General features: G+C 46.9%; 1 protein-coding gene across 6 annotated transcripts in view; it reads left to right on the forward strand.

Moving 5' to 3' along the window:
- Positions 1 to 3,319: 3,319 nt before the first annotated feature.
- NBEA (neurobeachin) overlaps positions 3,320 to 13,422 on the forward strand; it is a 752,331-nt gene continuing 742,228 nt past the window's right edge. For all 6 annotated transcript variants that reach the window (XM_077159019.1, XM_077159015.1, XM_077159017.1 and 3 more), the window contains exon 1: positions 3,320 to 3,568. In XM_077159019.1, coding sequence (XP_077015134.1) covers positions 3,320 to 3,568 — 249 coding nt within the window. The remainder of the gene's footprint in view (positions 3,569 to 13,422) is intronic.

Consider the following 13,422-nt stretch of genomic DNA (forward strand, 5'->3'; position numbering starts at 1 on the left):
GATGAATTAGATAAAAGTTTGGAAGAACGTGGGAACCCCGTCCTTTAAACAGGCTTAAAGAACGGAAGGGCATGGGAAGTCCAACTGGGGAACTATTATTTTTATTTATTCGCTGATGCATTTATTTTCGAACACATGCATTAAACGAAAATTACAAGCCAGGTATACTAGATGCTGAAAACACAAAAATAACTATAACATGGTCTTTTTGCACAGCAAACAAAGGGAAACATTATTTATTGACACTTGGTACTCTACTAAGTTCCTTAAATGTTTTCCTTTAATCCTATGACATGGCACTAATACCCCTACCTTGGTTTGGGTAAGATGTGGCTTTGAAGCTTAAGTCATTTCCCCAGATCACAAAGATACGGGGTGGTGGAACTGGAATCCAAACCCAGTTTCCTTTGAACTTGGGGCATGTGCTCTCGAGCATTAAACCACAGTTTCTCTTGAAACCCCAGACTCGGGCTTCTTATCTTTGGAATTATGTGTATGCATCTACTAAGGCAAAATTTTATTCAAATTGATATTCACATGTAAAATATATATATTTAATCTAGAGATTTAAAAATGAACTTTCTAAGTGGCTTCTATTATCTTATAGTTGTCTTCTATTTAAACAAACCCCGATGCAAGCACTAAGTTATTTGCACATGAACAGGGAAACTGGCTTTGTGGACCAGAAGGAAACAGACATGCTCTATTTTTTCATCTCCATGCTTTGGGAAATAGTATCGAGAACGCATGTAACGGCGCAGTTGTGGAGTCTTGTGTGTGGTTATAACTGGTCTTAGATTCATCTGCAGTCATACAACATGCTTGATCCTGGTGCGAAGGGTGCAGCTCGGGCCGGAGTGTAACCTCCTGCCTTGGAGTTTCACGTGCCTGTGGGCAGGCGTGCTCATCCTGCTCATCCCCACAGCGGGAGTGCAGCGCACACCTACGAAGCTGGGGGTGTGATGCAGACGTCCTTGCACTTTCCCACAGTGCCACACTGCCTATGAGGAGCTGACAGTCTTCTGGAGAGCATTTTCTTTTTTTAAATTTTCCATGGTGGTAACATACATAAAATACAGATTTCCCTCTTTTGAAGTGTACAATGCAGTGGCATTAACTACATTTACAGCCTTGTGCTACCATCACTGCCATCCATTACCAGAACATTTTCATCACCCAAACAGAAGCGGTACCCAAGAAGCAAAGACTCCCCATTGGGCCCTGTCCCCTCTACTCTATTTTCTGGTAACCTCCACTCTACTTTCTATCTCTATGAATTTGTCTATTCTAGATATTTCACCTAAGTGGAATAAGGCACAATCTGTTCTTTTGTGTCTGTCTTACTTCACACAACATGAGCTGTCTTCCAGGTCTGTCCATGCTTTAGCATGTATCAAACTTCATTCCTTTTTATGGCCGCATAATATCCCACTGGAGAGCAGGTTCTAACTGGCAAGCTCTTTTAATTGTCTGTAAAACTGAATTAAGTATACAAAGAAGTGGGGTTTTTCTGCTTTGAGATACCAATACCCTCTTTACAAACTCCCTATCTGCACTAAAGAAAAATGAACAAACATGAAAACGAACACACACACACTTCTTAAGAAACAAAGGTGGAAAAATCAAAGTGAAAATGTTTAAATGATGTCAAGCTATTCATTCAGAAAGGAAACAGTTCAGGTTGTCACTGTCTCTGAAAGCCTCTGTAGAAATCTAAAAATACCAGGAAGTAGAACCCGCAGCCATGTGTAGGCACAGTGGAGTGAAATAAAGTCAGTGTGATGACCTTTCAGTACGGATTTGTATATTTAAAACAGACCATTCAAAACAGGCAAATGAACAGTGCTGGTGAAAGGTGATGCGTGGGGGAGACAAAATGCTGTCGAGATATGAACGTCACAGGATTTTTCAATTATGGCATAGCTCAAGGGACACCATCAGTATTACAGGTTTCGTAAATGTCCCAGTCTCAACCATTCTAGCATTTTATAATTACTATTTAACTTAAATGCATGTAGAGTTACCACTTCTTTCAGAAATCTTTGCTTCAGCTATTTTAATGATTCATTCACTTCTGCACAAGTTAAACCACCCAAACCGAGGCCTCAGCACTGGCTCTGAGGATCTATTTCATCCATGGCCTGTGCGTACCGTGGGAGTTAGTTGGCCTAGTGGGGTCCGATTAAACATGGTTAAAAACAAACCGGCTTACGACAGATTTGTAAATTGACTTTTTCAATGGTAATGACAATTAAAAAGATTTGAATATACTTCAATACCCGTAACATTTCCGTATTGGGAAGGGCATACCTCACGACAGATGGAAGAAACTGCCATCCTGCATTCTGAGGAACAAAGCACAGTCATGCCCATTTAATTTTTATTCAATGCCAGCAGCGAGATGACTGTGTACACTTTCATTTTTTAATCAAAATTCCTCTTTTATTCGCTTCTGTCGCAGAAATCCGGCTTGACCGCAGATCCCGGCTGGCGGCGGGGCTCGGGCCCGTCTCTACCGACGTCCGCGCCCGCGAAGGGCGGCCGCGACCCCGCCCCCGGCCCGGGAGAAGCGGGGCCGGCCGCTCCCGCCAGGACCCGGCGCCCCGGCACCGCGTCGGCCGGGCGGGGACACACCGCGCGGCCCCGCACGGCCCCTGCCGGCGCCGGGTTGGGCCCCGCAGCCCGCTTCCTTCGCGGAGTCCGGGCCGGCCGGAGCGGACGGCGGTGGCGGCCACTCGCCTACCTGGCCGGCTGCGGCGGGGCCAGCGCGGAGGCCGGAGGGCCCGCCCCGCGCCCGGGCGCGCCGCTCACCTGCGCTCGGCTCGGGGGGTCGCGCGGGCCGCCGGGCGCCGCGGGCGGGGCGCGGGGCGGGGAGGGGGCGCGCCCAGGCCCCGCCCCCGGGCGGCGCGCAGGCGCAGCGGCCCCACCGCAGGCAGGGGGCGGCAACATGGCGGCGTGAGCGGCGGCGTCGGGGCTCGGCGACCACGGTGGCGGCGGCAGCCGCGGCGCAGCGTCCCCAGCGTCCGCCAGCCGGAGCGCCCGCGCCGGGGCTCCTCGGGGCCGCCCGCGCATCCCCGCCGGGGCCGGACCGGGCCGGGCGCACCGCGAGCGCGGCGGCGGCGGCTCCTGGGCGGGCACTGCCGTTCGCGGGCAGCGGTCGGCGGCGTCGCCAGCGCCGGGCAGCGTCGCGCGACCCCCGCCTCGGCCGGGCCGGGCGCCGGTGGATGCCGGGGCTCCGAGGCGCCGGCCGGGGGGCGGGGGCCGAGGCAGGCGTCGCGGACCCGGAGGCGGCTGGTGCGCGCTGCCCGGGCGGGGGCCGATGGCGAGCGAGAAGCCGGGCCCGGGCCCGGGGCTGGAGCCTCCGCCCGCGGCGCTCGTGGCCGTCGGGGGCGGCGGCCCGGGGGAGCCGCGGGGCGCGTGCGGGCCCGGCGCGGTGGTGCTGCCCGCGGGCATGATCAACCCTTCGGTTCCGATCCGCAACATCCGCATGAAATTCGCCGTGCTCATCGGACTCATACAGGTCGGCGAGGTCAGCAACAGGGACATCGTGGAGACGGTGCTCAACCTGGTGAGGGCCCCTGCGCGCCTCGCGGCCCCATCGCCGCGCCCCGGCTCCCGGGCGGGCCCCCTGCGCGGGCTTCCCTCCGTCTCCTGTGGGCCCTCAGGCCCGCGCCCCGGCTCCCGGGCCGGCCCCCTGCGCCCCCGGCGCGCCCCGGCCGCGAGCGCACCTTCCCGCCCCGCGAGGGCTCGGGGTCGGTGGAGAGGTCGCGAGGGGGTGGTCTGCCCGCACTCTGGGCTGTCGGCTGGGCTGCCGGCTGAGGTGGACGCCCCTGGAGCCCGCAGCCCCGCGCGGCCGAGGCGCCGCGAGCGCGTCAGCTCAGCTGGAGCGGCCGGGGCGTGATGCGCGCCAGCCGGCCCCAGTGGCCTCCGAGGCGGTGACGGCGAGCGCCGGCCCGAGCCGCCCCCGCCCCCTCCCGGGGCAGCTGCTGCCTTTGTCGTCGTGCCCCCGCCCGCGCACCTCCTGGCCATCTTTGGGTACACAGGGCGCTAAAACGGGGGCCCGGCCCGGGCTGGACTGGGTGCTTCCCGAGAGCGCGGCCGGGGCCGAGCGGGGCCGGGCGCCGGGGATGGGCTCGCGCTGCCCGCGGACCCGGCGTGACTTCATCCCCGAGCTGTCCGCGGGCGTACGGGCCGAGGGGCCAGGCAGGGCGTGGGAAGAGTGGGGAGAGGAGACCCGCGCGTCGCGACACCCAAGGCTAGTCCATTTCATGTCGTGGAGATGCAGTTTTCGCTGCATGCGGCGAAGCTTTCCGGACAATTTCGTTTGCGGTGACCTGTCGGGGCCACGCCGTGAGGCTGGGTTCTGGAAGGCAGGGCTTCAAGTCGGGATTTGACGTGGAGTCATAGCGGTATAGAAATATACTTGCAACTGGATTTTATAACACCCGTGCCGTTTGATTTTTTGGCTAAGCAATTATTTTTATTTGATCTGTTGGAGAAAAAAAAGAAAGGTGCAAGCTATGATAGCGGTGCCTTGAGACGTGGATTAATTAGATGGTGTTCTTGGCTTTTAAATTCTCAAGCAAGTTAACTCTGATTTTCTTTTTTGCTAAGTGAATATCAGTCTTAATATAGTTATGTTTACTGCTATTTAAATTCAAAACACCCTTTTTACTTCTGAGGCACATACCCTTCAGATACATCATTACACACAGTCATTGTAAGTTTGGAAAAATGTCACCATGTTCTAGATAAAACCAAATTCTTTTCAAAGCACTGATAGAAGTATTGTTTTCTTGGGGGTTTTAATTTTAACCATCTGCAAATAGGATGCCAGTGCTTGCTTTTTTCCGTTATTCTTTTTCAAAGAAAAGAGATGACATTTCAAAATGTTAATATGTTAGCAGGTACTGTATTTCCGTAATTTTGCAGGAGCACATTTTAAGTGTCTTCCAGTTTTCATCTAAACAATACCATTTTTACTTTAGGTGATGTGCTTATAGGTTATGCTAAAGAGTATTTGTATGCTTACTCAATATGTTTTAGCCTGGTAAGAGGCAGTAGAGCACTCTGAGCTGGAAAGTGATCTGAATATGTAACCAGTTTGGACTCTGCAGCAGTAGCAGTATATGCTGGATCAGTTCTTAACAGATGGAGGTTCTATAGATAATCAGTAGATTAAGAAAGGAATCAAAACATTTCTTTTCATGTGAAAAGAAATTTTACTCCCTTCAGTGCTATGAAAATCTGGCATGAACTATTGTTAACTTTAGTTTAGAGATCAACTCTACTTTTAGGCTTAGAGTAATTAGAAATAAGGTAATATCAAAATGGTATATCCCCAGATACACTTAAGGCTTTGTAATTGCATTAGTTTTTGGAATAAAAAAGTTAGTTTTAAAATTTCTTTTTACATGCTTAAGGATGCAATAGATTTTTAAATGGAAACTTGGGGAAAAGAATGAATACCAGAAGGAGCTATTTATTATGAAGTTTTTAATTACATTGCGTGTAGAATATAAATTGGTCATTTGAAGTATGGTAGTTCTTGCATTGCATTGTTGGGACTTTATCTTTCCAGTATACTTATGATGAAGGTGTCATGTGAAAATTTAAGCTGATTCTGGACATATTTGAAATCACAGACATTTAAAAAAACAATTACCAAAACTTGATCTACTTATTTAATAAGTAAATAAAGTAAAATCCATTTAGGGCATTCAGTGACTTATTAGAGGTTGGAATCTTCTAATAGCTCTAGAATGAGTTTATATTTTCAATCTTAAGCAAAGCATTAAATAACATATGGTAGAAATAGCAAAAATATCCGTGACAGTGCCTTTTATGACTAAATAGAGAAGGGGAACTAATGAACCTTCAAAAACAGAACAGAGTTTCTACCTCAGACAGTGCCATGGTCTAGCACCTTTGTCAAAATATTGTTCTCTCTTAATTCCCCTTACATTGTTTTTCCATAAATAATATGGAAATACTAATACTTGATTTTTAGGGGCTGTTTCTTATATGCTTTGCCCCCAAAATGAAAAGTTTTACAAAGCAAAGTTTAGTCATGCAGTAAAATAGATCACTTGTTCAGCACTCTTTCTGCTTTTCCCTGTGGAAGTGGGGCTCCCTGTCGCTGCGGTGGTGGTTGTGGGACTTGTTGAAGAATCGCCCATGTAATGAGAAAATCAGGTGAACGACGTTGACTGTAGGTTCTAGGTTCTCTGGGGTTTTTATAATGATGCTGTAGTTGATGTGGAGCAGTGAGGTCTGGGTGGGTCATGTCAGGAGGATGAGTAAATTAGTTTGTAAATAGCATCACTAACAAAGCGTACTGCCAAGGATTTTGCATTGTAGGTTTATCAGTGCAGGAAACTGATCAGCAACCAACTTTGACTTTGGGAGATGGTATTTAATGTGGCAATATAAAAGAATTTATAGAAAACTGCTTTTGTTGGTTATTTCAGGTGTGAAACAGGCATGCTACTTCATCTGTTGCTTCTTTTGTAAACACACTTAACCTGCTTATGTAAGGTTTTTGCCTTCTTTGAAGGAAAATGCTGTATAACTATCATGTGTTATTTTTGTTTATATTTTGAAAGTTTCTTTTTATCACAGATTTTAATATAAGTATACTATTTAGTAAAGATAAAATAGAGGATTAATTTTTACTTAACGAAAGAATTCACAGTAGTGTTTTTTTTAGTGGTTGTCTTCTGTAGTATAATTCTATAAAGTTTTATTTGTCGGTTTTTAAAAGAATTAATGTGAGATATCAGTGTTTCTTTAGTTGAAGAAAATTAGTGTTTTCTCTGATTGTATTTTCACATTCTAAGTTACATGGTTTTTACTCTTTCAAAAGCACAAGATACTTTGAGGGATTTTGTAGGATATTAAGTTCTTTTCTAGGAGATGGATCATAGAATTTTTAAATTTATTATTGTTATTTTTTTTTTGTGCATGGTCTGGGAATCGAACCCAGGTCTCCCACATGGAAGGCGAACATTCTACCACTGAACTGCCTGTGCACCCTAGGATTTTTGTGAAAGGAGAATTTTAAATTATTTTTCTGTACTTGAGTGTGACAGTAATTTTCTTCCTTAGAGCTTCTTCATTTGTAGGTTAATAATGAGAATAATTTTCATGGTAAGCATATCTAGAATTTTTAAAAAGAAAAGATAGATGCCTTCTGCATTTGAATTAAATTTATTTAGAATATATAGTTACATCTTCGATAGAGTCATGGAAGTTCTGTAACTAGTCAGTGATCAAGTTATATTAATTTGAAATAAGTATTTTGCGCATCTAGTCGATTTTTGGCAAATCCTATGCTGTTTAATTAAAAGTTTATTCAGATTCCCTTTTCTTTTACTGAATTCCCCAAAAATTCATTGGGTTGGGCGGCCCAGCCCCCATCCTAGTAATGATGTTGCTGTTTTGTAGAGTTCAGTCATCCACGTTTTTAACTGTTTATTTTCAATATTGCTTTGCATCTATTAATTTCACAGGTTTCTCATTTTTTGCCTGTAGTTTTCATATTTATGCACTGTCAGCATATCTTTTTTACATCATTGACTATTCTCTAGTACTGCAGTTTTATGTGTGTTTTCCCCTCCTGCACTGTTGTTCTAGAAGGCCAGGAGACATATCTTATGCCTTTTAAAAAATGTTTTATTTCTGGCTCTTGAATAGTTTAAGTGCATTTTGAATATGCAGGGCACGTTTATTAGGCAGTAGAGGACAAGTTTCTGAAATTTGTGTTTAGTGGTAGGCTCCAGGATCCAGCAACCTGAAATAGAGTAGACTCATTTAATGTAGTGTATGGCTTACACCTGTAACCGCGCATGTGTGCTGTGTATTTCGACATTCTCTCTGTATTGTATATTATGTGTATTACGTGTTATATATACTTACCACATATATAACACAGTTTTGAATTGACATCTTGGAATATGTAGGAACCTGATTAAAAACCTTTTTGTTTTCAGTGAAACTGTATGATCCAGTATAAACACAGCAAAGATTGTGTTTTTTGTTAACAAAAACAACATAGGTTGCATTGACTCATATGCACTGAATAGAAATAAAAAATATTGTCATAATACCAAGGGTATTGGATGCCCATTTCTTTCTGTCTTGCATCAACAGGGGCTGGCTTTGGATAAACCTTTACCCTGAGCGGGGGCTACAGAGTCCATGCCAGGACATGTGTGAGAACACTTAGTATTGGGGACACTGAACTAGGAGAATCACTTTTCAAGGGACGCTGATTTCAGTAAACTAGTGCCGTCGACACCTGCCTAGACTTGCCCAAGCGTGATGCTGGAGAGAGAACAGGATTCTTGGTTCTGTTGTTTGAGTGCTAGAAGTTCTCTGTGCCTGTGCTGATTATCATCTGCTAACCGCTCAGTTCTTTCTTTTTAAATTTCTTCTTCTTATAAGTGGGCTTTTGTCCCTTATAAACTGAAAGAATCCTCACTGTGTGTAGAAATTAGAAATTGGCAGTGGGACACTGTCAGAGACAAAGGTCACGGTGGAGTGCAAGGGGGTGAGGCTTTGCTGTCTCTGAACTTTGGGGATGTTGAAATGTTTTGATCGCTTCTTGGTGCCCATGTCTTTTAAGAGAGCGAGTAGCTTTGGTCTAACCTGGCGTGTCTGAAAGCAGAGAGGGAAGAAAATAAAGTCTTTCCAAGTAAGAGAGGCCCTTTCTCCTGGAGCTCCTGTCAGAGCTGGCAGAAATTCATTCTCAAGAGCCTTTCAGCGTTGGAAAGCCCAGAGTTTTTTACCCATACTAAGGTTGGTGAGGGCTGCTGGGGCTTAAAAGGGGAACCAAAAGAAGTCCCGTCTTTACAGCGTCTCCCAAGCACCTTATGCTGTTTCCCAGCCCCGACCACAGTGGCAGTCCTGGTTCGCCTGGGAAGCCACCTGGGCAGGAGGGCTGCGACAGCAGCTGACGCTCCTGTAGCACCTGCGTCCAGCCATGTCCTGTGGGTGAGGGCCAAGGAAGTAAAGTGCGGCAAAGGCCTGTTGCTGGAGCCTGAAGCTGAAAGAAGCTGAGCTCCGTCCAGGTTGGTGTAGTAGCTGTACGTTGACAGGATCTCTTACTTTGGTTGATACTTCAGCTAGTTGACTAAAGCAAATTGACCCAAAGCTTACTGATATTGTAGGGAAGCTGTACTTGTGGAGATATTTGAAGCCAATAAATGAAGGTCTTATGCTCTTCTGTGTCCGAGGCAGGTTCACAGAGAGGTAGCAGGCGGGTCTGCTTCCGTGGCAGTGGAGGGTGATGGAAAGGAAGGGCCTTCTGAGCTAGTACTGATTAGGTGTCCAGATTGGGTGCCCAGGGACAGTGAGTACTTGCTGCTCTGACTGGTTGTTAGAGAGGAAATGCTTAGAATTACTGACCATGGTTTGTTTCACTTTCTCTGTGCTTCTCAATGGGAATTACTTTTTTTTTTTAACCATTGTATGTAGCTATGTATTGTCAGATCATTAGATACCTCAGAATTATATGGAGTTGACCAAGAGCAGTGCTCATTACACAGATTTTAGACCTGTAGCTGGATGAATAATTGGACCTCATCTTTGTTTTTTTTTCCCCATGGAGCGCATTTTCTGCTGTGGGTGATATAGTAATATGATTAAACATGAGCATTTCACGTTTATAGGTGGATGGCAGCCAAGGACTGAGGGTAGATATGTGTTGATTCTGGCTGCCTAGCATCCATTCTTTCTCCTAATCGTTCTAGATTTTTGCATATTCCTTTGGGAGTCATCCTTTCTCCATTCTTAATTAATATGTTTGGGGCTTTTCAGACTCCTCCCTCCCCTTCCTGGACTGTGCACAGAAATGGAGACTTGGTCCATCAGTAAAAAATATTGATTATAAAATCAGGCTACACTTCTGAGACAGCCTTATAACTTTTGTTCTGCTGGCGCGTTACTGGGAAAGAGTTGCTCTTTCCGTGGAGTTGCTAAGACGTTAGGGTGTTTGTCTAGAGGTGACCAGCAGCCTCCACCCTGAGGGCAGTGCTGCTTCAGGGTGGACCACGGACCCTGGCCAAGTCAGTTAGGGCTCTGGACCTTTCCCTGTGTAAGCTGGTTTGAGCCACGCTGCTATCTGTTGCATCTAAGTTAAATCAGTAATATGCTAAATTATTTTTTTTCAATTTTTAGCCTTAGATTTTAAATATCGTCGGATAAATCAGTAAGAAAATTATTTACATTTTCATAGAAAATTTGGCAAAGGACTTGATATGCTTCAAAAAAAGAAGGAATATGCATGACTAAAAATTCAGCTTCACTAAGTAAGAACATAAGATAACAGATAACATGAGACGAGTGATTAAAAAGAAAATCACAGTTATTTGCTAGAGCATGTTAAAATAATCTTAAATGCTGTTGTTGGGCTTGTAAAATGTTGATCTCTTCTGAGCAGGCATTTTGGCAATGTGTATCAAGAGGTCCTTGTCATTAACACTTAGTTCCTTAAGCTGAGAAGCCAGCCCTGTGCGCAGGGCTGATGTTGGAAGGGGAGTGCCTCAGTGAGTGCAGTCGGGAATGGTTCTCACAGTGGGCTTTGGAAAAGCTACCCAGGGGAAATGAAAGATGGAGTTGCATGCAGAACTGACTGCTGGCTTTAAATTTATAACTTCAGTAGGCAACATGTAGCGGCTTTAGATATTATTCTGAATTTAAATAAATATGCATTAATATAGTTATGCTATATAGACAGAGTAGATTTGGTGATTTCTTTTTTAAGTATTACAGTTAATTATATGAACTACCACATAAACCATATTAGGACAAAACAAATGGGTTATGATAGGACATATACTGGATCTTTGTAATGTAATTTCCGATAATTACAGCTCCTTTCTCAGTTTACTGAAGTACAGCAAACATTGATTAGTAGCAACTTTTATGAAGGTGTTAAATGTCTAGATACATTTTTCTCTAGCAGATACTTGCATTTTCTGAAGGAAGTTTGTGGAGTAGGTTTGGGTTCCGGCCTTTTTCTTTCATCCTCTCCTGACCCCTTTTGACATGGATGGGGCTCCGTCTGTGCGGCCAGTAAGCTGTGCCTGAGGTAAAGGTCGCAGAGGCTTAGTGGCCTAAATGAAACATTCCTTCCCAGGTTTGTTGCACGTTCGGAACCATCTTCCTCCGAGGAGCCGAGCCCTTCCTCGGCTGGTCCCCTCGTACCTCGCCAGGTGGGCCTCCCCGCACTGCCAGGTGGACGGAAAAGCCACGTCCTGAGCCTCACGTCCTGAGCCTCGCGTCCTACAAGAGAAGTGGTTTCAGCTTTAAGTTTGGAGATGCATTGTTTTACATTTCATGATCGTTTCACTTGAGTTTTACTGATCCTTTGTAACTCGATTACCCTTTCACGATCCTTGAATTTAAAATTGTGTTTACAGTAGTTTTTAGATCTGATGTGAGTTATTAATGGAAGAATGCGTCTTTTATCATCCTCTCCTGGCCTGTCCTTGCTAAGTCGCACCGTTTCTCAGGCGCCGCATTCCTGTGTTCTCTGAGGACCTCTCAGCCCAGGCCTCGTCTCCCTGCTGGGCGCCCTGTGCCCTGCTCTGGCCTGCGCTGCACTTCTGGGCTCAGGTTCCTGGCGGGGCCATCTTGGCCTGGCCGCGGGCTGCCCCCTGGGGCGCTTGGCCAGCGTCTCCTCCTCCCTGCATGGTGAGCTGCTTGCTGCCACTTCCGGGTGACATGTCTTGCTTTCCCAGCTGTTCAGAGTCGTGTCACTTCTGTGTTGGCTTCTTGCTTGAGCATTTCAGCTTTTCTTGTTTTTGAAAGGGGCTGACAGATTTCTGGGTGAGGTCAGCGTGGTGTGTGCTTAAGGGAGCTTTCTGGACGCCTGAGATGGGCCGGAAGCCCTGGCCACTTCAGAGCTGCGGCTTGCGCAGACGGAGAAGCCGCCCAGCCCCAGCCCTGGCACCCAGCCCTGATCCCTCCGAACCTCCGGCCCTGGCGCCCCACCCCTGCCCCGTGACTCCCAGCGTTCAGCCCCGGCCCCCTGGCCTCTGCCCCATGGCCCCTGGCCCACAATTCTCACAGTTCTCACAGTAACTAGGCCCACAGTTCTTATAGTGATGTTTAAATAAATTGTAGGGACATCCTAATCCTGTGTTGTGTTATGCTCATTGGACAAATGAAAAGGAAGAGTAGTCCCTGCCTTCAGAGGTCAGCACAGGAACTCGGGGGAAACTGGTGTGTGACAGGACAGGCAGAGCTGTGATGCTTCGCCCGGAAAGCTCCCTGGGCCGGGACTGTTGAGCCGGTCCTTGAGGGCCAGTGACGTTCCCTGCCCTCCTGCAGGGGAGGGAGGACGGAGCCTTCCTCCAGAGGGGACGCCTGGGGCGGGGGCGCGGGTGGAGCCTCCCCCTGCTCACTGGGTCGGCTTAGTCTTCCTCAGCACCCATCTTTCTGTTTTCCTGCTGGGGTTCCGGCGCTTCATTTATTTATTGAGTCGAGATGCTCAAACCCGCCCAGGAAGGCAGGGGTCCTGCAGTGTCTGACCTGCCACGCTGCTGGGGCTTGCCCCTTGACATAATGGGGAGCGTGCTTTCCCGTCGGGCCCCCCTTTTTGGCTGGTGAAAGATAGGCCTTGTTAGGCCATTGCGGAGGAAGGGCGCCTGTGTGCACAGGGGTGGCCACTACATTTTGGCCAGATGGACTATAAAAATGGATGCCATTTACACTTGTAATGGTAAGTTCAGACGATAGGTAAAAATAACTTGATGGCATTTACTTTTATTTCAGTACTTTCTGAAATAAGTGTTCATTGGCTTTTAAAAGTTCCTGATGTTTTTCTCTTATCAAAGTGTGTGAATTCCATGTAATATGTGCATTTGAATAATTGTTTTTCTTGATGGTAAGCTGCTTGGGCTTTGTGAGCAGCTGAGGAGCAGCCACAGGCAAAGAGGAGTGTTTTTACAGTCTTCCCTTTATTTGAGTTCTTGTGCGCATCGTAGAGGAGTGTGCTTTCATGCCACCCCCAGCCCTGTGCAGCCCTGACCCCTCCTCCGTCCTCTGGGACAAAGCCCCCCCGCAGCTACCTGGCAGGACAGTCTCAGCATGGAGAGGGCGGACAGGCTCAGCTGGCCAGGCCCGAGGCCCCTGGAGCGGGCGCAAGAGTATCTTCTAAAATCTTGTTTCTTTTTTTGTGAATTGTCTGTTCTCCTATTTTCTTGGTCTCTTAAAAACACTATATAGTGTAATGTTGTATTCTAAGAAAGCTGTAATATTTAAAAATGTTGTTAACCAGTTCCATCTGAGAAGAGATGGAAGTGTTCTTTTTGGAAGTGAGTATTTCCAAATGAGTTAAGTTGGTTCCTAACAATTTGAAGACTCTTTTCTATATGCCATATTCGTTTAGCTGCCATGTTAATATTGGAATTGTCA

This window comes from Tamandua tetradactyla, chromosome 4 (genome assembly GCF_023851605.1).
Source record: "Tamandua tetradactyla isolate mTamTet1 chromosome 4, mTamTet1.pri, whole genome shotgun sequence".
NCBI classification, from domain to species: domain Eukaryota; kingdom Metazoa; phylum Chordata; class Mammalia; order Pilosa; family Myrmecophagidae; genus Tamandua; species Tamandua tetradactyla.